The sequence below is a fragment of the Rhinopithecus bieti genome, unplaced genomic scaffold, assembly GCF_001698545.2.
Source record: "Rhinopithecus bieti isolate Rb0 unplaced genomic scaffold, ASM169854v2 scaffold_12640, whole genome shotgun sequence".
Classification (NCBI taxonomy): domain Eukaryota; kingdom Metazoa; phylum Chordata; class Mammalia; order Primates; family Cercopithecidae; genus Rhinopithecus; species Rhinopithecus bieti.
The window spans coordinates 65329-90223 of record NW_016807406.1 but is presented as its reverse complement, the minus strand read 5'-3'; the positions used below and the strand labels follow the sequence as shown (position 1 = coordinate 90223).

Here is a 24895-nt window from a genome sequence, read left to right as displayed (position 1 = left end):
ATTTGATTGGCTTTAACCAAGGAGACATAACCAGTCACCAGCCACATGCCCCAGTGAGACGTTTTTAAATGCGGCCCAGAGCCTTTCAGTAACATGATGACAATATAGCTAGTCCCCTGCTTTCTTTTCCCCTTCCAAAACCATAATTGAATTAATTCCCCTCAGCAGTCCTCAGGTGGAAGCTCGCATAATTTCCTCTCTTTTACAGAGAAAACTGGGGATCAAAGAGGTTAAGCACAGTGAGCCAGGGGTCAACCTCTGTCTGCCACTTCCTTCAACACTCAGATCAAAACTCTCTTCCTCCGAGAAGCTGTTCGCCCACCTCAGCTCTGGGCAGGCCGCTACTCCAGAAGGCCCCCTTCGTTTCTCCATGCTGACTGTACCGTACTCTGGTTGTCCACCTTGCTCTAACTGTGGTGCAAGCGCTCTTCCCCTCCAACCAGAATGGAAACTCTGCCTGAGCAGAGCTTGTACTGTCTTTCCTTTGTGTATCATCACGTGGCTAATAATCGCAGAACCAAACATTAGGACCAGACCTCAGTCCTTTCCTCCCTTCCGGAACCCCTCAACCTCTAGGGATGGAGCTGAACAATTGGTCAGACATGTCAGATAACACGTGTGCCTTGTTGAATGAGAAACAGGTAATTAATAGCAGTCTCCTTGGTACATTTCACTTCCTCGAGCTGACGCCGTGGGTCTCTTGACAATGCTGTTGCTGATCTCCAAAGACAAAGGGGTATGCCTCAAAGTACTCATTGAAAGTGAGTCACCTCTGCCAGGCAACCTTCCTGACCCTCATTCACCTTTGCCGCCTGACATGACTTGTTTTTTGTCTCCATGTGCAGTCCCCGAAGTCACACCAGCGAATGTCAGTGGTGGCGGAGGCAGCAAATCTGAACTGGTTATAACCTGGGAGGTAAATGAATCACAGAACAAAAGGAACGTACATGCATCGAAGCTATTTTTTTATTTTCCTCCATGTTAGACATAGCTGGGAACTTTCCGCCTCTGCTTTTAACAGTGAAAATTCATTTGAGTGCAGATACTCCCTCTCACGTAGCTAATGGCTAGCAGGAAGGATGGTGCTTGCCTATCCATCGTTGAGGCAAGTTTTAATTCAATCCATTACAGTAAAAACAGTCATGAAGGGAAAACAACACAAGTTACAAAAAAAAAATAAAGAAGGCTGTTTCACAGAAAACTGGTTTTTCTTCTGAATTGCGGCATGGCCAATTGATTTAAAGCGTCTGCCAGCACTAGAGTCAGTGCACCAGCACAATTTCCTGGCAATTGGCTTTGCTTCCAGAAGGGGCCCTCTTTTAGGAGGTATTTTTTAAAACAACCTGGGAGAAAGTTAGTCACCAATTTATTAAAAATTGGCTTTGAGAGAAGAGGTGGGAGCTTTAGAAAGGATTCTTCATTTTTTTTGAAAGATTCTAAGCAGCCCCAGAAATTAAAATATTTCATTTAGCCAGAGCACAGCAGTGAAAGAAATCACTCATCCCTCCAGCTGAACTCTTCCCTCTGAGAGGGAGGATCTTCAGCCAAGATGGTTTTTCTTCCTTCAGTGAGATCTTTTGTCTATGTGGCAATGGAGGAAGCTTAGTATTAGAGGATACGTGTTGGAAATACTGTTTTTCAGGAGACCGATGTCCAGTTGTGTTTTTTCTTTACAATCATTTCCAACCATTTCAGAGCTGGGTCTGCCCCATCAAAGAGCAAGCTCTGGACTGCAGATCTTCATTACGCTTTCAACCCTGCCCAGGACCTTATAACTGTTTAAGACAGACTGACTGCAAGCCCTAAATTTAAAAGACTGTTAACAAAACCCCAAATAAGATGGGTGGAGAAGGATGTAGACAAGAATGTTACGAGGGAAACAAAAACAATTTTTGCATTGGAATCAAACTACTATGATTTCTGAAGACCATCTCCCTTCTTTCCCAGACGGTCCCTGAGGAATTACAGAATGGTCGAGGCTTTGGTTATGTGGTGGCCTTCCGGCCCTATGGTAAAATGATCTGGATGCTGACAGTGCTGGCCTCAGCTGACGCCTCCAGATACGTGTTCAGGAATGAGAGCGTGCGCCCCTTCTCTCCCTTTGAGGTTAAAGTAGGTGTCTTCAACAACAAAGGAGAAGGCCCTTTCAGTCCCACCACAGTGGTGTATTCTGCAGAAGAAGGTATGGTTTATGCTGCCTAGATCATTGACTGTTAATATTTCTTCAATTCTAAAATGTGAATTTTAGGATGTACAATCAATTTAGCATGGTACATATATATTGAAGGCATACCTGATTTGAGAAGAGGATAATGTAAAAACTGTGGTTCACTGTCCACCATGAATCTCTTAAAAAGATTGCAACTGCTCTGTACATGAAAACACATGGCTGTCCATTATTGATTCCATTGCTAAGGTCCAGAATTGCAAGTACCATATAAGATCTTCATATCTATCTATATGTTATCATTACTTTCGAAAGAATTTTATTTTTGACTTTAAGTGAATATCAGAATATAATTTGCATTTTCTTACCACTTGTATTTTCATAAAGCATATTGTACTTGTGGCTCATGCCTATAATCCCAGCACTTTGGGAGGCCAAGGCGGGCGAATCACCTGAGGTTGGGAGTTCAGGACCAGCCTGACCAATATGGAGAAAACCCATCTCTACTAAAAATATAAAATTAGTCGGTTGTAGTGGCACATCCCTGTAATCCCAGCTACTCAGGAGGCTGAGACAGGAGAATCACTTGACCCCAGGAGGCGGAGGTCGCGGTGAGCCGAGACCGCACCATTGCACTCCAGCCTGGGCAACAACAGTGAAACTCCGTCTCAAAAAAAAAAAAAAAATTCTCACTTATTAAAGAAAAGAGTAAGCCATGAAGCAATGTGATTGCACTCACTGTCATCCATACCATCATTATGTTTAACATTTCTCACACATTATTACCACTTCCATGCTATCCCTGCTGTCAGGATGCCTCTCACACAGTCTTCATTACCATTGGAGTTTGTCTGTGTTGTTTTAAAGCTGATGCTCAGAATGGGACCATGTTAAAACATCTGAAAGGTGAATCATTGATTTAGAGTCAGTGAAGATGCAATAACGTATTCCCAGTTAGAGAGATCATCCTCTTAGATTCAGTAGCCCTCCATGATCTAGCTGCTGCCTTTCTGTCTGACTCAGCTGCTGATGCCTTTCCCTGCATATTTCGTGTTCCAACCATTACCAAAGGATTTACATTTATTCAAACAAGCTTCAGCCCTTTGCATAGGCTTCAACTTCTCTTAGATAATAGTTCATGTCTCTGGATTATGAAAATGAGAGGAAAAAGGGAAAAGGACAGTCAGCTGACATGACTAATATTCAAGAGAGCTGGGTGACACTTCAGGTTCACACTGCAATCTGTATGATCTTGGATAAGTCACGTATACTCTCTGGGCCTCAGCATCTTTGGTTGCAAAGGAGAGACTAGACTGACTGTTTCCCAAATTTCAGTTATTTTTGACAGATTTCTGCCATAGCTGTGTATACCATTTGTATGTGTTAACATTCTTCTTTCAATAGTCTTCCTTAAAACAAAAGTTAGTGGCCAACCACAGTGGCTCACGCCTGTAATCCCAGCACTTTGGGAGGGGGATGTGGGAGCATAGCATGAGCCCAGGAGTTTGAGACCAGCCTGGGCAACATAGCAAGATCCCAGTCTTTACCAAAAAAAAAAAAAAAAATTGCCAAGCGTGTTGGCACACATGCATGTGGTCCCAGCTACTTGGGAGGCTGAGGTGGGAGGATGGCTTGAGCTCAGGAGGTCAGGCTGCAGTGAGCCATGACTATGCCACTACATTCCAACCTAGGTGACAGAGTGAGACCCTATTTCAAAAAAGAAAAAGAAAAGCAGTTTAGCCATGTCATAAGCAATAACATTTGTGAGATGCTAATTGAGAAGGATCTGTGTTAAGGGAATTGCTGGTTATGAAAACTTGATGCTTAAACTTAAGTGGTTCTTCTCTTCTACCCACACCTAAATTCAAAACCCAAACACTGGACAAATATTCACTACTACCAACTGCAGCTATCAATCACTGCTCCTCTGCAAAATAAGGGTTTGGCTTACAATCATTAAGGATGATTCTATAACCATGAATTTTTTTACCTTATAATGCTATTACCTACAATCCTGTCCTAATATAGCTGATAGAGTAATAACTGTCTCCATATTCATCTACAGAACCCACCAAACCACCAGCCAGTATATTTGCCAGAAGTCTTTCTGCCACAGATATTGAAGTTTTCTGGGCCTCGCCACTGGAGAAGAATAGAGGACGAATACAAGGTTATGAGGTAGGCAAGACGTATGTGCCTTGGGTCTGAAAGAGAATTTGTACCCCTTGATGAGTCCTCCAAGTCACATTCTTATAGGAAATGACCCACATTCCCACTTAGAGGCATTAGTTTTAGGCCTGGCTTCCAGCTGAACATTGATGGAAGCATTGAATACTCAGCTGTGAGACTACCCTTTGTCTGTGTTATATTCCAGAGGTATTTTTCGAAGTATATGCAAATCTAAGCATTTATGGGATGGTTGGCAAAATGAGCTTTGACTTCTGATAATGCCCAATAATGAACGAGGGTTGTATCAATCTACCATCTCACTAGGAAGCTGAGGACAAAAAAGGGACCCTTCTTACGGTGGATAATTTCTCAGGATATACGAAGTCCTTTGTCCTGATAGCTCTGCTCATGATGTGGTATAGAAAACTAACTCCATCATAAGAATCTGCATACAAAATCACCTGATAACATTGGAAATATCCCCATTGGGTATGGTTTCCAAGGTCTTTCTGTTTATTTTCTTAGGTTAAATATTGGAGACATGAAGACAAAGAAGAAAATGCTAGAAAAATACGAACAGTTGGAAATCAGACATCAACAAAAATCACGAACTTAAAAGGCAGTGCACTGTATCACTTAGCTGTCAAGGCATATAATTCTGCTGGGACAGGCCCCTCTAGTGCAACAGTCAATGTGACAACCCGAAAGCCACGTAAGAACAGATTTGCTCAGAAATATTTTGGGGACTCATCACACATATCCCAAGTTTATTCCTTATCCCCACCTCCCAATGGTCATTTGCATACTAATTAGTAGCATGTGGATTCAAATTTCCCTCAGCATTTTAAGTGAACCTTTCCGTATACCATGCAAAATTCATTGCTCTGGAGGACAGAAAGAGAAATGTTTTTCTCCTTACTGGGAAGGGCTACTTCTTTTAGCTATAAATGTTAGGCGACCAACTGAATCTTTTTCCATTTGCAATGCTATATCTCATCAGATTTTAGTGACCTTGAAGACACATATTAGTGCAATAGCCCATTAAATTGCCTCCACTCTTGAATTCTAGTAAGGAGATATTCCTCAGAATCAATTGAGACTTAATAATCTGTGACTTCGTATATCTTAATTTTTTTATAGCACCAAGTCAACCCCCTGGAAACATCATATGGAATTCATCAGACTCCAAAATTATCCTGAATTGGGATCAAGTGAAGGCCCTGGATAATGAGTCAGAAGTAAAAGGATACAAAGTAGGTAATTTCTTTTTTGCAGAGGCACCTAATCCTGCTGTGAGTCGGGGAAGTCTCCTCCATGAATCATACAGTTGTCTGCATTGTCAGTTTCCCTGGTGATGCTCTGCTACCCTGTAGGAATCGCTGCCTCCTACATGGTTTGATCTGAGTTGTAGTCTATGGTCAGGATTTAGACAATCACCTTAACTTTAGGTTCAGGCAGCATCAATCAGAAATGGGTAAAGACCCTGTGTTTGGGTCTCCAAAAATACCCTGAAGAACCACTTTTTAAACATTTCTACTGTCAGCTTTGTTTTGCTCCTGTCTCAGTTGTGTTTTTTTTTTTAGTCAACTTAGTAGCCTCCTGATATTACCAATGATTAATCATTTTTGTTCATATGTTTCTATAGTCAAAAGAGTTTTATATAAAGAAAAAGAAAAAAGAGAGCAAAAGCAGCAAAATTGGAGACAATGTTTGCCTGACCCCATAAATGTTGGCCTGTCTTTAATGAGAAAATGAAAAGAACATGTCTGTAGCCTTGTTGCAGCAATTAAAAGGGGTTATAAATATCTTGCAAGGTTTCCAGCTACCTGTTGCTACCTAACAAACCAAGGGAAGCTAGGGGCTAAAACAGCAACAATGTATCATTTTTTATGACTTTGCAATGTGGATAGGGCCAGAATGGAAAGATTTTAGGGCTGGAATAACTAAGATGCTTCTTCACACACTTTTGGCTTCTTAGGTGGGATAGGTGGGAAAGCTGAGGTTGGCCAGTGATCATGCTCCCCATGAGGTCTCTCCCCACGGATAACTTGGGCTTCCTCACAGTATAGTGACCTCAGAGTAGTCAGACTTCTTACATAGTGTTCAGCTTCAAGAGGAAGAAAGCAGAAGCTGTCAGCCCTTTTAAAAGCTAAGGATGAAACTGGCTACTATGAGGCCAGCTCAGATTAAAAGGCAGGGAAAATGGATTCTACGTCTTGTTATGAGAAGCAGCATGCATGTGCAGAGAGAGAAGGAACTGATGTAAACCAAATGCATGCAAACCAGAGCATGCATGGTGAAGACTGTGACTGCACTGAGAAGACTGCACTGAGAGGACTGTAACTGCATTGAGAACATGCATTGAGAAGACTGACCAGGAGGCTGGCTCAAAACATCTGAACAGTGAATGAACTGAGGATATACCGCTGGATTAAAAAGCCTCAGAAGCATGATAACCACTTTACATATCTGAAGGGCTACTATATGAGATGACAAGTAGAATTTTCCCTCAAGTTTCCAAGGAACAAAACTATGGTCAATGGGTGAAGGCTACATGGAGATAAATTTTGGCTCTGTTTTGCCTTCTAGTAGTCAAATCTTGTAAAAAAAATGAACCCTCAGAGGGTTCCCCATCACTGGAAATAATCAAGCATTACCTGCATCACCACCTAAAGAAAGGTCAGAAAGGGAAATATAGTGTGAGCATTTAATCATATAGCATTTTGTTCCCATTAGTCCTAGAATGTTATGAGTAAATGACTTTTAAAAAGCGTTTGCGAAACCACAATCACTGGGTGATGCTGACAATGTTCTTGAACTCCAGTGGGTTTGTATTAATTCTTCAAAAGAAAAATGGTTGTTGCAATTTTGCAAGTCCCAGTTTTCATTACAAAAGAAAGAGTATAAACCTGGGACTGGTTGCATGTGCCTATAGTTTAAGCTACTTGGGAGGAGAAGGCAGGTGAATTTTTTGAGCCCAGAAGTTGGAGTCCAGCCTGGGCAATGTAGTGAGACCCTATCTCTAAATAAAAATAAATAAATAAAATGGAAGATTATAAAACCAAACCTAAGATTTTGAAATGTTTTCAGGCAGAAGAGCTTGGAAGTCAACATTTTCCGGAATCTTGTGAAATGGTCTTTTATCTACCACAAAACAAATGAAAGGATGGCAAAGGCATGCCTACTAGATAATATAAATGGCAGAAGCATGCAGGGCGGGAGTGGTAGCTAACTAGAGAGTGCTGCTGTCAAAGCGTACCAGCTGCTACTAACTTCCTGCCTCTGTTGCCTTGTGAAAAAGTGAGCACAATGCCCTAAACATGCCAATGCTTCAAAGATGGCAGCAAAAAAGATTGTTATGTAAAATCTTCCAATTGTAAAATGTTGGCAACACTTCTAATTTTGTTTAGTTTTGCTTTTAAACAACACTAGAAGCAGTGGAATGCAGACCACGTAAAATTGCTATGCAGTCTGAACTAAGCCTGCAGGCTGCTGGCTTGTCACATTTTTGCACAGAGATGTTGAGAGTAGGACATAGGTAGTGCTGTCAGGCACTAGGTAAAGAACCTAGGATCATCAGAAAGTAGTAGGCAAAGCCAGAGCTGGAATTGGGATTTGACATAGAAGGTGGCAAAGCCTTGGATAATGTGACGAGAGAAGGACTTGGAAGACCCTCCCTGTCATGGACTATTTTTCCTTCATCCACATGGCACAGTGACTTGTATTCCACTAGTAAAGAAACACTCCCTAAGAACTCATCTACAGAACTGTCACTGGGTCCTTTTCTAAAACTAAATCTTTCTAGGAGGGTCATATAATATACAGCAGAAAGAGATAGGAGTCTGAGCATGGTAGTGCATGCCTATGGTCTCAGCCACTCTGGAGGCAGAGCGGGGAGGATCAGTGGAGCCCAGGAGATCAAGGCTGCAATGAGTTATGATCATGCCACTGCACTCCAACCTGAGATAGAGAGCTAGACCTGTCTAAACTGTAAAAATAAAAAAAGAGATAGGAAACCCTGTTTGGGGTCCTCTATTGGCTATGTGACTTAAGGTAAATCACTTAAACTCTTTGGAACTGCATTTACTTTTTTATTAAAAGAGAAACTTCTAGTGTCTTCATTTTTCTCTGACCTTTTATATACCCTATATCCCTAATCAGCCACTCAGCTTTCAGTTTTAGCTTAGAAGCCTTCCCTGATGGGCAGAGATAGATCCCTTTATTTGCAAGATTTTTTTTTTTTTTGAGACAGAGTCTCGCTCTGTCACCCAGGCTGGAGTCCAATGGCACCATCTCAGTTCCCTGCAACTTCCACCTCCCAGGTTCAAGCGATTCTCCTGGCTTAGCATCCCAAATCATTAGGAATACAGTTGTGCACCACCACACCCATCTGATTTTTGCATTTTTAGTAGATGGGGGTTTCACCATGTTGGCCAGACTGCTCTTGAACTCCTGGCCTCAAGTGATCTGTCCACCTTGGCCTCCCAAAGTGCTGGGATTACAGGCATGAACCACCGCACCTGGCCTACTTGCAAGATTTTTTTATAGTATAATACTTTCCGTCCTCTTGGGTAATTGTAATTAACTGACTTGCTGTGAATCCCCAGACTGGGGGCTTCCAGAGGACAGTGCCTGAATTGTCACTATTATTTTTCCAGCCAAAGATGTGTTCACTATAGTTGTATTAGAATGGAGATTTCATGTCCTGAACTAAATTATTAACCTCTTAGTGTGAAATAATATAAAAGAGTTTATTTGATCAGTTTTATCTATGACAAAAGAGATATGAGGTGGGATAGGTTGGAAGATGAATGAGGGAAGAGAAGACTAAAAAGAAAAGAAAGAAGGCAAGAATGAAGATCAGGCACGGTGGCTCATGCCTGTAATCCTAGCACTTTGGGAGGCTGAGGTGGGCAGATAACTGGAGGTCAGGCCTGGCCAACATGGTGAAACCCCATCTCTACCAAAAAAAATACAAAAACTAGCCAGGTGTGGTGGTGCACCTGTAGTCCCAGCCACTCGGGAGGCTGAGACCTGAGAATCGCTGGAATCTGGAGGCAGAGCTTGCAGTGAGCTGAGATCTCATGGCTACACTCCAGCCTGGGCAAGAGAGCAAGACTGTCTCAAGAAAAAAGAGAGAGAGAGAGAGAGAGAGAGAACCATGAAAAAAAAGCAGATGTGATGTGGGCAGAATTGATTTCACCAAAACAAGGGAGAGAGTGGGAAAAAAAGAGAGAAAAAAAAATTCCTTCCAGGTACACCCATAGAACAGGGAGACAAAGCACAATAAAAATGTAGAAAGCGTAAGGAGTCCCTGGGAATTACACATGTTCCCTGGGTGAACTTGTCACTAGATTTGAAGTTCCTTTTCAGGTTACTGCTGAAAGAAAACGAATAGGCCAGGAGCTACCTAAGCTATTTCAGGCAACCAGGCAAATGTTAGCTGAGCAAGAAGCAAACCTAGATAATCTTTTTTTTCCCACCACTTTACCGATGATAGGAAAACTGAAGTCTGTTGAGTGTAGTGACTTGGAGTGCCTTCAGCTTTTTCAAGGGCAGGGATCAATATGTAAGCTGATGTTTGCTTCATGAACTGTGTCTAAAAGATTATAGCCATTTTAGAAGAAAATTGGGTAATGATTATTATTTAGTTGCCACTTATTTATACTCATGCTCCCTCTCAGAAACTCTCATATGGCCTTGCGTTGGTAGCATCTTTCCAAAAAGGTCCTTCTGACACTTATTTTCTCAACACTTTTGCAGACATCTAGAAGATTCATTTGAACAGTATAGAATCAAGCAGGGTATGTGATGAGAATAAAGCAGGTCAAGACAAACACAAGGGCATCTCACCTTCCAGGAAATATCTGCTGGGCTTAGTGTAGGACTTAGGGAAATGACTTATTTTTATAAGAATAAAATAGGTTGGGCACTGGGGCTCACGCCTGTAATCCCAACACTTTGGGAGACCAAGACGGGTGGATCACCTGAGGTCAGGAGTAGGAGACCATCCTGGCCAACATGGTGAAACCCTGCCTCTACTAAAAATACAAAAATTAGTTGGGTGTGGTGATGGGCGCCTGTAGTCCCAGCTACTTGGGAGGCTGAGGCAGGAGAATCACTTGGACCCGGGAGGCAGAGGCTGCAGTGAGCTGAGATTGAGCGACTGCACTCCAGCCTGACAACAGAGCAAGACTCTGTCTCAAAAAAAAAAGAATAAAGTAAAATATTGGAGCAAATTAAAACTAGAGAGCTTGGAACCATTTCAGATCTGTGCAGCAGACCAGGTGATGTAACCTATTTGAACCATGGATTGACACTTTTTTTCCAAATGCGATTTTTTATGTTGGTTCATTGTATTTTCTAGATCTAGACTATATCTAAATATTAGTGGCACCTCCATGTTGAGAATTTTTCTTCTAAGGGACAGAAGTGATGGATGTGTGTCAAGTGTGTGAAATGCTACAGAAACCACATGTGTTGGCAGTGGAGAAAAGAGTGGGTAACAGGGTTAGACCAGATGGTAGGAAAGGACACTTTCTGAGTTCCTCTTAATTTCCAGCTCAATCACTCCCCCTTCTTTTTAGGGATGGTACTGGAGGAGCCAGATACCCTACACCTCCTCAGCTACACCCCAAGGAATGTCACTGTAACTGGCTATACATTTTGATTGCTACATATACATGTGAATATTTAGAGATAAATAATTTAAAGCATTAGCTGTCTGTATCCCCAGGTTCCATATTCTCAGATTCAATCAACTGTGGATCAAAAATATTCGGGGGAAAAAAAACACAAAAAATAATACAATGAAAATGATGCAGATTTTAAAAACAATACAGTATAACAACTATTTACATACTATTTACATTATGTTAGGTATTATTGAGTAATCTAGAGTTGATTTAAAGTATATGGGAGAATATGCTAAGGTTATACACAAATCCTATACCATTGTATATACAGGACTTGAGTATCCACAGATTTTGGTATTTTAGGGAGGTCCTGAAGCCAGTTCCCTGAATTACCAAGGTACCAATGAACAACTCTCTCTCCTGCTTTCTCTCTCTCTCTCTCTCTCTCTCTCTCTCTCTCTGCGTGTGTGTGTACCTCCCATGATATCTCACCTCCCATGACATCTCAGGAAACTCTCCCTAGTGTCACTTTTAGGGTAGTATTAGAGGCTGAATAAAAAGTGAATCTGATTACAATGGAAGAGTTGACCTTTGCTAGAGAATTTGACCCATTAAATATGGCTATTGTTTATCTCAGACTGACCCTTTCCAAAGTTAAGTTTTCCTCTGAAATACTAAAGGTGTTGGGGTGTGGGTTTATTTTCCCATCTTCACTAAGTTGTCTGGATTCTTTAGATCTCAGCTTGGGTAGATGGTCTCAACAAGAAGCTGACTTTAGAAAGTTTGAGGCCCCAAATATTTTGCCAACACAAATCCTTAAGCTACTTTATGACATTAGAGCTAAAGTAGAGCATCTGATTTTAGTATACAAATTAAACTATCTACAGAGCCAAGCAGATAACATAAATGAGTTATGTTCAGTTGATTCAGAAACTAATACTAATACATATACTAAGCACCGTTCCGATTCATCTTAACTTTATATTTTGTTTTATTTTATTTAAGACAGAGTCTCCCTCTGTTACCCAGGGTGGATATAGTGGTTTGATCCTGGCTCACTGCAACCTTCACCTCCCAGGTTCAAGCAATTCTCCTGCCTCGGCCTCCCAAGTAGCTGGGACTACAGGTGCCCACCATCACGCCTGGCTAGTTTTTGTATTTTTAGTAGAGATGGGGTTTCACCATGTTGGTCAGGCTGGTCTTGAACTCCTGACCTCAGGTGATCCGCCTGCCTCAGCCTCCCAAAGTGCTGGGATTACAGGTGTGAGCCACCATGCCCGGCCTCATCTTAACTTTTTAATAACCCATGAAGGTAGGTACAGTTATTATCCCTAGTTTTACAGATGAAGAGCTATGACACAGAGTTTAGTAACTTGCCTTTCACATAGCTGGTATGTTGAAGACCTGGGATCTGAATACAGCAGTATGGATCCTGAGTTCTACATTTAGCCAGTTGGTTCTTCTGCCTGCCAGCAATAAATAAACATAGTAAGTGATAACAAAGTACTACAGAGAAAAAGAAGCCAGAGTGAGGGGAATAGAGAAAGCCATGGAGTAGACAGGAGAAATTTATTATTTTATATAAAGGCTAAGGAGCCACTTTCAAGTGGTGTGATTTCATTTGGGACTTGGCAGCTCTCTGGGAATGTCCCAAGTACTGCAAAAAAAAAAAAAAAAAAAAAGGAGGTGCAAAGGTCCTGAGGTAGGCATATGACAGTGTAGCAACATTGGAAGTGTTGGGACTATGACCAACTGCAGTTTGTGATTATTCAGAATGAGACTTCTCAACTCCAGCCAGTTGTTGCCAGACAGGAATATAGACCACTGGCTTAGTCTCTTTTATTCTGGATCACACTTTTGTAGAGTCTTAGGAACAGAATACCTGAGACTGGGCAATTAATATGAACATAAGTTTATTGACACCCAGTGCTGGGAGGGAGAGTGAGGAACAAGGGAGAAGGGAGGAGGATAGAGAGCCGACTCGCCCTTTCATAACAGTACTAATTCCATCTGTGAGGGTGAGCCTAATCACCTCATGGCCTAATTATCTCTTAAAGGTTCACCTGTTAATACTGTTAAAATGGCAAATTTCAACATGAGTTTCGGAGAGGACAAGCATCCAAAGCACAGTGATCAGTGTGGCCGTATCTTCCAGTTGTTCAGTAGAACCCACAAATGTTTAATGTATAATTTCTTTGTTTTGAAATGGTCACATCTAACTCAAAAAAAAAAAAAAATTAACACTATGACGGCCAAACAAATAATATATGCAGACTGATTATGACCCATGGGCCACTAGTTTTTTACTGTCTAATTCCCTTGGTTTGCATTCCCCAAGACAGATGCCAGAGAGGGAAAGCAATTTGTCCAGAGCCCTACAGGTGGTAGCCAAGCTAGTCTTAGTTAAAAATCCAGGCTCTGAAGCCAGGCACGGTGGCTCACGCCTGTAATCCCAGCACTTTGGGAGACTGAGGCAGGCAACTCACCTGAGGTCAGGGGTTCAAGACCAGCCTGGCCAACATGGTGAAACCCCGTCTCTACTAAAAATACAAAATTAGCAGGGCATGGTGACACATGCCTGTAACGTTAGCTGCTTGGGAGGCTGAGGCAGGAGAATCACTTGAACCCGAGAGGTGGAGGTTGTAGTGAGCTGAGGTCACGCCTTTGCACTCCAGCCTGGGCAACAAGAATAAAACTCTGTCTCAAAAAAAAAAAAAAAAAAAAAAATCCAGGCTCTGGAGCACTGACTGCCTAGGTTTGAATGTAGGATCCACCAGTCGTGGGACCTGGGGCAATTGCTTAACCTCTGCAGGTCTCAGGTTCTCATCTTTGAAATCATAATAATAACATGGCCTTCCTTAAGAGGTTATCCATGTAAGCGTTTAGAACAAGCTTGTCCAGCCCACTGCCCACAGGCTGCATGTGACCCAGGATGGCTTTGAATGTGGCCTAACACAAATTCATAAACTTTCTTAAAACATAAGATTTTTTGCAATTTTTATAAAGCTCATCAGCTATCATTAGTGTTAGCGTATTTTATGTATGGCCCAAGACAATTTTTCTTCTTCCAGTGTGGCCTAGGGAAGCCAAAAGATTGGACACCCCTGATTTAGAACATACAGTGTTCAGACATTCGATAATGGAAGTAGTCTATAATATTTGCTGCTATTATCATTGTTCCCACAAATCCATTCTTTCCCCTTGTCTTCCACCCTAGATTATATCAAATGCAAGCACAGCCTTCAAGTCAATCAGCTCAACAAAGTGGTATAAATAAAGGTTTTACAGGACTTTATTTGGGTTCTGCTGCAATCCCTAATATTGCAAGACTGATAAGCAGTGCTGATAAAAGGGCTGCTTTTTCCTAGAAGTGTTTCTTTTGGATTTATATTTGAAACAAGTTGAATCCTCTGAGCTCTTGCAAGGACCAGAGGTAAATCAAAGCAGCAATTTATTCCTCAAAGCCAGATGTGACCTTGCATCCCATCAGCCAGCCCATTCTCCTGGAGGGCTGTGATGAGAAGCTTCGACACTCCTGATGTGCCTGAGGATTTATTTGTGCCTAATCATTAGCAAAGGGATGCTGGGTCTGATACAACTGATGCTGCGGAGAAGAAGGGGACGCTTATGAATCTTTCTACCTTAAGGAAATTGTGTTTTCCACCTTGTATTAGAGAGACATAAATTAAGGTGATGAAATGCCAGGGAACAGATGGGTTTGAAACCATTCTAAGGGAATTTTACGAATTTCACTTGTGTCTGGTTTTGTCTTGAGACACGAGAGTGACCTTATGTCTCTAGCCTCAGCAGATCAGAATTTACAAGGGATCTTAGGGAAGGATGAGCTAATCTTGTGCTTCTCAACACATGATCCTTGGACCAGCAGCACTGGCATTAGCTGGGAACTTGTCAGAAATGCAGATTTTCAGGTCCCATCCGAGAAGTAATCACAAACTCCAGGAATGGGGCCCAGTAATCTGTGCTCGAACACGTTCTCCAGGTGATTCTGATCACGCTTGAATTTGAGAACTACTCATCGAATTCATCTAATCCATGATGCCTATCCCACAGTAACATCACCTGCTGATCTTTAAAAAAAAAACCTACAGCCTGGGTCCCACCTCTGTGCAGTCTTAGGCAGGCTAGAGTGGAACTGGAGGGGTTTCTGACCTCCTCACAGTCAACACTTTGAGCTAGAGAGTTCTTTGTTGTAAGGCTGCCCTGGGCATTGTAGACTGTTCAGCAGCATCCCTGGTCTCTCTGTCCACTACAACAACAGGACCTGTTTAGACAAACATGTCTACAGACATGGCCAGATACCTCTCTGTGAGGCAAAATTGCTCCCCTGACCCTCCCACCCTGTTGAAAACCACTGAGCTATAGCATAAGTGTTTTACAAGCACCCCAGTGGTTCTAACATGCAGCCAGGACCAAAAGCCACTGACCTCATCCAACCCTATCTTTTTAATTGTCAGGGGAAACTGCAGAGGATGAGCTTTAGTGGTTCTATAGGTAAAGGCACACTTTCCCAGACCTGTATATTTTGTTCCTGATTAGAGTCCATGCCAGTCACAGCAGGCAATCCCAGGTAGGTAAATGTGTTTTTAGGAGGCTAGTTGGCCACCTCATCAAATGAATCCCACTCCAGACTCAGAACCCAAGGTGAAAACAGGACTGTTGCAAGCTTCAGATATGTCCAAGGTGACAATGGTTGCCTCTTTGTTACCTAGCCCCACAAAATGAGGTTCCAGAGGGAAGGAATAGGAGGTTACTACTGTTGCCTTTCAGATATCTTCTCCCTGTGCTGAAATGTCCTGTCTCTAAGAGTCATGATCATAACTTACTGTGCTTGGCTTGTGCTCTGACCTTTGCCATGTATGTTCTCTGATTATCTTTAAGCCTTCAGAGATACTATTTTTTACATGCTTCCTCTAAGCTAGGCCCTCACCAGATTCAAACCTTGTGCAATTTTTGTTTTTTTTTTTTTGTTTTGTTTTTTTGAGTCTTGCTCTGTTGCCCAGGCTGGAATGCAATGGCGTGATCTCGGCTCACTGCAACCTCCGCCTCCCGGTGCAAGCAATTCTCCTGCCTTAGCCTCCAGAGTAGCTGAGATTATAGGTGTGTGCCACCACATCTGGCTAATTTTTGTATTGTTTGTAGAGACAGGGTTTCGCCATGTTGGCCAGGCTGGTCTTGAACTCCTGGCCTCAAGTGAACCACCCACCTTGGCCTCCCAAAGTGCTGAGATTATAGGCGTGGACCACTGCACCCAGCCTCTTTGTGCAATCTTGAAAACACACTCCAGAAGAGTGGGTATTATCGTCCCCATTTTACAGATGACTGAAGTAAGGCTCAAAAAGGTGAAGTGGCCTGTGATCCCCCAGTGGCCAAGTTTATTCTGATGCCAAAGCCCCTGATGTGTAACAGAGCACTGTACATCCTTAAGGAGCTACTCATTTTTTCCATTTTCCCAGGTGTGTCAACTGAGCCTCCGAGAGGCTAGGCAGTGCGTAGAATCATGTTGCTGACGCCCCTGTTGTAATATCCTTTCAGCTCTTTCCTCGGAATAAAATGGTAGCTGAAGTCATGGCCCTCACCACAAATGAGCCTTCCAAATGCAAGTGGGCAGCCAGACAGTGTCTACATTCCCTGCATTTTGCTGATGCCCAGAGGTGAAAACAAATGAATGCTCCATCTTTGGAGCCTTTGTGAAGACGGCAGGTGACACCTGTTCTTTCTGTATTGGCAGGTCTTGTACAGATGGAACAGACAAAGCAGCACATCTGTCATTGAAACAAATAAAACATCGGTGGAGCTTTCTTTGCCTTTCGATGAAGATTATATAATAGAAATTAAGCCATTCAGCGACGGAGGAGATGGCAGCAGCAGTGAACAAATTCGAATTCCAAAGATATCAAGTGAGAATGCTTTTTTTTCTCCCTTTTCTCCTGCCTGTCTTATCTTATCAGCCTTCCAGATGAGTCAGGGCTTGAAAGACATTCAGCCTGCAAAAGAAGACGTAAAGTAAAATGGAGGACACTACCCCCCTTCTCCAGATATTTGCTGGCCATAGGCAGTTTCATGCAAAAATCAGTTTGCCCATGTTGACTGATCTACTCAGTTGCTAATCAAAAATCAGATTAAAGCAGACACGAATCAGTCACTAAGGTTTTTCCATGTCAACCCATTTATTTTTCTATGCATCTATGTAACCCCAGAATTACAGTTTAGAAAGTTAAAAGCATGACTCAGTCAGAAGGAAGAAGGAAAAGCATTGTTAAGTATGCTGTAGCAGTTTTTCTCCAGTGAAACAGTATATGCAGTTCAATGTCTTGGAAATATTTTGAATTTACTATTTATTTTGAATGGGTATATGTAACATGTGCATCAATGTATATGTCTCTCTATAGTCAAGATTATCTTCACTTTCAAATATTGTTGAATAGCATGTGAGAATAGCATATTGTTTTTGAGCAAATACATTCAATTCTGTTTTTACAAATACCATGTTTGTAAATATCTTAGCAGCATATTATTTTTTGTTGTTGTGTGTGATCTCATTTATTTAAAGAAAAAAAAAAAATAGCCAGATCCATGGAGACAGAGTGAGGCTAGTGATTGGCAGTGGCTGGTCAGTGGGGAATGGGGGCTTAGGTACTGGGTCTTCATTTGGGGTGACAAAAAAGTTGAGGAGCTTGAGAGTGGTGCTGATTGCACAACATTGGAGTATACTTAGTACCACTGAATTGTACATTTTAAATGAGTTAAAATGCTAATTTTGTTATGTATATTTTACAGCAATAAGAAACGAAAGACTGCGGTTAGATGTCTAAGTGTAGATTTTCACAGGCTTTCAGATTTAGCATTCTGGAGATTAGGGGAGCATTGAAGGCTGGAGATATAAATTTTCAAGACATCGGTAAAGAGATGATATTTTAAATTATGGACAAAATCCTCACCACCATCCTGACTTTTAGTCATGTAACATCCCTCTGCTAAGGGGTGATATGCCAGTGTTTCTCAATGGAGTTTATATTTACTGCATTTTTTTTTTTTTTTTTTTTTTTTTGCATACAAACACAAAAGGCATTTTTGTCTTAAAAGCAGGGACAATTGGATTCTACACTTCATCAAACAAAGCCTCTAACTTCTGTTGAAAGGGAGCCAGATTTTTGGTGAGATGTGGAAGTAATCTCAAGGCCATGAAAATACAAGACTGGGGTTTATTTATCTCACTTCGTTAAAAATCTGACTTTGTACTTCATGCTTTCTTATCATTGCAGGGATTGGTATTTTTAGGTAGACTGATGATTCCTGGTTTTATTCATTACAAAAACATATATTAAGCAACTATATTGGTGTAATTATTAGGTAACAAGGAAGTGACTGTGAGCCAAACATGATCTGTTTCAAGGAATTTTTCATTAGGTTGGTCAAAGAGGTCTTACAAGATTGAAGAACCCCCGAATGACAGTTGATAGCTTCTTACTATGAAAAATGTAAGACCCATAAGAAAATGTAAAAAGGATTGAAGCTATTTTGTTTGGAGAAAAGGGATAGATTTAAACAGACATGGGTTTGGACCCCAATTCAGCCATTTACTAGCTGGGTGATCTGGGCACAAATTACCGCATCTGTTAAGTGAGGTAATAATAATACCTGGCCTTCATCCAGTTTTTGCAAGATTTAAGTGTCATATTCATCTGTGCCCAGCACAAAGATAGAGTTCAAAAGGGAGTAGCAATTTTCATAGAGTTCAAAAGGGAGTAGCAATTTTCATTTTGTTGCATCATTGACGTGGCATGGTATCTATCAGTACTGTTACTAGTAATATTGAAGTTTCTTCTCAGATTAGATGGGAACATCCTTATTTTACAAATGCTTTGACAGAGGTACAGGGCCGTCCTCTACCCTACTCGCAGGTTCATAGCTAGGTAGTCATAGAACTGATATTTAAAAGCCATTAAGATCTTGATCATCATTTCCAGTAGAATCCACGCAGTTCCGCTGTTTCAAAAAGCCCCGTGGCTGCTCTTCCCTTTGAAGCCAGGATGGGGCTGTTTTGAGTGAATTTGTTCTCTCTTTTCAGATGCCTACGCAAGAGGATCCGGGGCTTCCACTTCGAATGCATGTACGCTGTCAGCCATCAGTACAATAATGATTTCCCTCACAGCTAGGTCCAGTTTATGACAAAAGTTATCTAAAGGACTTGCTGTTTATAATACAAGCAACATTTAGCTAGTTGTTTTGAAGACACCCAGTACTAAGTAATATTGTTGTTCAAGTACATCTTATTACTGGAATAAAAATGTTTTTTGCTTCTTTAGGAATGGCATTATACAGTACTTCCTCAAAGCAAATCTAGCTTTGTCTGAAGTTTCTTTGGAAACTCTGCAATGCACTGAAGACATCTGTAATATGATGTTACCAAAGCAGTTTACATATGTCCTTATATGCATATTTTTTATTATATATTTAGTGTTTTATAGAATTTTTTAAAGTTAACATATAATGTAGATATTACTTTTTTTCCTCAGCTGTAAAATGCTATGGACAACACAATCATGCAATTATAATTTGAAGATATTTCCTTTAAAGACAGAGTTTGAAACTCATCTTGGTAAATAAATTGCAAATTACTTGTACAGTTTTACAAGGATCTCGTGGCAGAACAGCTGAAGACTTGGTCTATAACTCAAGGCTGCTGTATGCAAATTACTCTTCTAGTGGTTAATGCATTGAATCAAGTCCTTTTGACATGTACAATATGTTTTCCCATGACGTTGTGAATTTTGTTGTTCAATACAACTTGAGATGGTTTCAGGAATGGCTGCAATCTCAAAAGCTAAATTTACTGCCCAAGAGGCACCTTGTGCAATATTCCCATCCCTGAATTTAGCATTGTACAGTAAGATTTTCTTTTCACTCAACTAAGTTAGCATTGTCTTTGTAGTAGCACTATCTTAGACATTAAATTTGAAGTAACATATATCCTGTAGTAACATAGATCAAAAGTTACTATAGTCACCCAAGTCTTTCAAAGGATAAAAGATAATTTTATTATCTTTAACTGTATCTATTTTGAATGTAAATTTTAAAAAAAAGTAATTCTCTGTCAATGGATTAGTAATTTCTTTACAAAATTTCTTATATATAGTATGTGTATCTCTGTAATAATAGAGCCCTTCTTTTGAATCAAAATTACATATGGAGTTTGGAAGATTTCTCCTATTTCAACAAATAGTTGCTGCAAGAATTTTTAATATGACTCTATAAAAGACCTTTAGTACAATTGTATGGTTTCTTGATGATTCTGTTTTGCAATAGGTAGCCTAGTTGCTTTATCTACTTTACCTTCTAAGTCTTAAAATCACACATTGGAAAATGACAATATCCACAAAACTGTATTCTTATGAAAAGAACTATTTGTTACAATGGGAAAGGTTTTGTAAGCAAACGCTAGTGGAACAGTGACATAAAAGGCAATGAAATTTTCTACAGACATTTTCTCATGTAAACATGCTGCCACCTTTTCTTCTTTCTCAGAGAACTCAAATTTGCTGTAATTTGTCATTTTTGCTTACAAATAATATAACTTTTCAACCTTCTTCTTATATTTATCCAATAAAGTCATAATCAGGATTCCATTTGTGTAAAAACTAGGGTGGTAACCGGAAAAAAAAATATTGTCAGTATTTCAAGCTGTGTTCCTTTCTTAGTTTGATATGGTTACTTCTATGTTAAAATAAAATAAAATTTAAAATCACATGCAAAAAAATCAACAAAATAATAAAATGAATGAAAAAAAATGACACCCAGGGAGTTCCCAACCCCAGTGTAAATGATATTTACCAGTGATCTAGCATATGTAATCTTTTTTAAAGGTATTGTTAATAAATATTCTGTCATTTGTAAAGATACTTGTCTTTTGGGAGCATTTTTCCTGCCTGCCTGTCAGGGAATTTGTTAGCTTACCTTTGTGCTAATTATAATTTGGGATCATAGAGGGACTCAAAAGTCTCTACCCAAATCTAAATGACCCAGAGCTATTCCTTTGGAATTGAGAACCCTGAAGACACGATTTCAAATTCTCTTTGGAAGTAGAGAGGGTCCTAATCCACAAGTAAATGTCTTGAAGATGAGACTTGAATATTTTCTCTTGATTAGCTAAGTCTTTTGTATATTTACTGTAAGTATATGTGTTGTTTCCCTCACCCCCCATTTCCAAAAGGATAAGTTCTAAACTTGAGCATTTAAGGCTTTTTTTTTTTTTTTTTTTTTTTTAAGGGGGGTCCTGCTCTGTCACCCAGGCTGGAGTGCAATGTTGCGATCTCAGCTCACTGCAACTTCCGCCTCCTGTCCTGGGTTCAAGTGATTCTCCTGCTTCGGCCTCCCGAGTAGCTGGGATTACAGGTGCCCACCACTCCACTGGGCTAATTTGTGTATTTTTAGTAGAGACGAGGTTTTACCATATTAGTCAGGCTGGTCTCAAACTCCTGACCTGAAGTGATCTGCCCGTCTTGGCCTCCCAAAGTGTTGGGATTACAGGCATGAGCCACCACACCTGGTCCTTAAGGCCCGTTTTAATCCAAAACAATTTAACTGTGCATCCAGCCACACTAAGCCCTCCCTGACCCTTGAACACTGCTTGCTTTTGGTCTCACCTCTGTGCCTTTGGTCTTATGGCTGCCCCTTCCTGAAATTCCCTCTCCACCCTTCTCTCCCATCCACATCCCAGCTGTCCTACAGTAGCTCCAGCCCCAGTTTGTCTGCAAAGCCTTCCCATATTTCAGTCCTTTATGACATTCTTCCTCGGAATTAGCTGCAACCCCTATCAATGCCGCTCATTTAGTAATTAATCAGATACTACTTTTGGAAATCTCTTGTACTGTTATCTTGCATTTTAATTTAACTCCTGTATTGTTACTTACTTTTCTTGTATGTATGCCTTGTCTTCCCAACTAGATTGTAAGCTCCTTGAGGGCAGGGACTTTGGTCTTATCTTCCATGTACTCTCCATAGTGCCTAGCACAGTGCCTTGCAATAAATACTCACTGATTAATTGAATGAAGGGGTCTTTGAAGTAGCATTTTGCATCAGTTGCCTGCCTGTGTGCCATAGCAAACCAACCAGGGAAGACTGTGTCATTACTTTCATGATACGCTGAAAAGCGTTAAATGGCCTGGCTTCTAACATTGTGCCTGGAAGAAGTATTTGACCAATCGGCTTCATCATCGGGTAAATGAGGTCCTGGATTAATTGAATCTAACTGAGCTGAAGATGTTTTAGAAAGTGCCCCATAAGCACCTCCACCCAATCTTGTCTCATTTTTTGGCTTTCATGGTTGCCTCAGGTAGGGTCCACTGGTTGTAAGCAAAGAAACAACTCTGGGTAACTTGAGCAAACAAAAAGTAAGGAATTAGAATGACACAGGTTAGATCACATGAGCCAAGGAAACACTGAAGGACCAAGTCTTGAGGAGAATAAGAACCAGGCCACTCTGTGGGTACAGACAGTGGGGACTTTTAAAGTCTTTCTGGGGTGCTACTGTGGGGATGAATCAGCTTTGTTTCCAATTTTGATGCCATTATGCTCAATATTCAGATTCCTGGGAAAGTGATCAGTTCCATTTGAGTTGCACAGCCAGAGTACCTTGATCAGACTAAGCCTATACTCATAGGGGAGGGATAGTTAAAGGAAAATTAAGTTGCTGTTTTCCAAAGGTAAGGAAAGAAATGCTGGGTTGGTATAAGTAACAGATTTTCCATGCTTAGCCAGCCAAGGGGACTTTCTTCGGCCCTTAGCCCGAGTAATACACTCGAGTGGAATGAATATATTACTGCTTGAGATTTTTTTCTGAAGGAGGAGCACTAGGAAAATTTGCTTTGCTTGTTTAACCTTTCCAAGTGCCTACTCTTACCCTCTTTTTTTGTGTGTGGAATCCACTTGTGATTTAACTGTATGAAAGGAAATTCTATTCTGCCAGATATTTGGATTCTCTCAGTGTACCTACTTTCTGTGGAGCCCACACATGCTACATACAAAGCAGCACATTTCCATGGGCGCAGAAGACGTGGATGATAAGCTTCATTTCTCAGGTAAACTCTGAATTCTTCCAGCCTGTGAGGTGGGAGGTACATAGGCTTTGATATTAAGATAAAATGATTGTGTTATTCCCAACATCAAGATTGTGGTTGTTTGTATCCAAGAGGCAATGTTAAATCCTGATTAACCTTTTCCCAGTCTCTTCCACCACCTTGCCTCACTACGAATATGCCAAAAAATGTTGTTATAAAAAGTATACAAATAGCACATAATTAGCAACAAAAGTGTCATGCCGTTTTTAAAGTAATCTAATGTAATCAACCAACAGGTGATTTTTGTTCACTACATTGGATTATCGATGCTACTGTTCTCCTCCATTAACACTTATAATCAGGAAGTGACTGTTATTTTCCTGTTGTTATAATTAGCAAAATGTTCTGGCTAAAAACGTTATGTGGCCAACCATAGTGATTTGAAAGGCAAGCCTTTAAAATCAAGGACTTATTGTCAATCTGTGGACATACCCCAGATTTTTCCATTACAAAATGCCAGACACTGAGGCCTTACAAAGGCAACCTAATACAGAGACTAAGAATGTGGATCCTGGAGTTTGACTGCCTGGGGTGCATTGTAACGATTTGCTACTTATTAGGAAGGATAAAGTTTGTAAAACTCTAAATGCCTGGCTCTCCAAACAGTGATGATTTTATCATCCGTTATTGTTCCTTTTCTCAAGGAACTTTACCAGAACCCCAGAGGTAGGATGTGGATGCTTCTCGTCACCAAAATGAGTAGAACTCAGCTGGCATATTCATTATCACCTTTTATTTAAACATGATCATTTCTTAATATAAATTTTAATATTCGATAATTTTAATCATATAATCAACTAGTTCAAACTTAGGCAGTAGGGTTCCCATTCAGATGCCAGGTTTTGCATAAAGCCTCCCTCAGCTTCCCCATCTGGAACTGACCTTGCATTTCTCCAACCTCCAGGGGATGGGGGTCAGTACCCACTCATGTCAGTCATCCCTTTGAACCTTGTATTTAAATCATTTTTGTTGGTGTCTTCCCCCTTATAGTAGACACAGAGCACCTCAGCGTTGACATCTGGTGTGATTCCTCATTGTGCTTCCGGGCACCAGGCCTGTGTTGCCCCCATCTCAGACCTAGAGGGAGGAGAATATCTGGCCCCATTTCCTGTGACTTCCTCAGGCCCCCTGCCAGATTGTGATTACTAAATGCAAGTCAGGCTGCCCATTCTGCAGAGGCCCCTTTTCCCCTTGTGCTAAATGGGCCATGCAGATTAAATGTTCCAGCTCTGCAACTCAACTGTAAACTACAATACTCAACAGAGATCACAGTTTAAATAAAATTGGCCTCTATCCTTTATCACCAGCAGTTATGGACTGTGGTAGATTAGCAGAACTCTAATGATATAGATCACATAGAGAGAAAGCTTTTTTTAAAAAAGGTCAACCATATGATCGATCGGAAAGTCTGGAAATTGGAAGGCTGAGCTACTTAAATATAGATGCGATTACATGTGATATCCCCATTCTCTGTAAACTGGGTGTTTGCCACATATCCTTATTAATTGTTATGAATAACACAGACTATATCAGGAAATATGTATGTCTTAGGACTTTAACAAATAGTCATATCTTTAATTTTTTTTCTAGTTTTCAAAGTGCTTTTCACATTAATAAGGAGGAAGACACAGGTTTTTACTCCTTTTTTATTTATGAAATGGAAGTAAAGAGGTTATATAGAAGCCCAAAGTAACAAAGACAATTAGAAAGTCAGGACTGGGCATGGTGGCTCACACCTGTAATCCCAGCACTTTGGGAGGCCAAGGTCGGGGGATCACAAGGTCAAG

At 40.8% G+C, this 24895-nt stretch overlaps 1 protein-coding gene and 1 long non-coding RNA gene across 8 annotated transcripts in view; one reads left to right on the top strand and one right to left on the bottom strand.

The window, feature by feature from the left end:
- The window catches only part of CNTN4 (contactin 4), a 1016652-nt gene extending 995763 nt beyond the window's left edge, over positions 1–20889 (top strand). For all 7 annotated transcript variants that reach the window (XM_017881656.1, XM_017881655.1, XM_017881658.1 and 4 more), the window contains 7 exons: positions 846–916; positions 1948–2182; positions 4233–4345; positions 4862–5048; positions 5477–5589; positions 16721–16889; positions 19061–20889. In XM_017881656.1, the coding sequence (XP_017737145.1) occupies positions 846–916; positions 1948–2182; positions 4233–4345; positions 4862–5048; positions 5477–5589; positions 16721–16889; positions 19061–19161 (989 nt within the window). In that variant the 3' untranslated portion in view covers positions 19162–20889. The remainder of the gene's footprint in view (positions 1–845; positions 917–1947; positions 2183–4232; positions 4346–4861; positions 5049–5476; positions 5590–16720; positions 16890–19060) is intronic.
- On the bottom strand, positions 1189–24134 carry LOC108535578 (uncharacterized). The gene is made up of 4 exons (XR_001887273.1): positions 24057–24134; positions 4798–4898; positions 2957–3066; positions 1189–2293 (listed from the first exon to the last, which is right to left on the bottom strand). It is a non-coding gene; the product is annotated as an uncharacterized LOC108535578 (long non-coding RNA).
- Between the last annotated feature and the right edge of the window lie 761 nt (positions 24135–24895).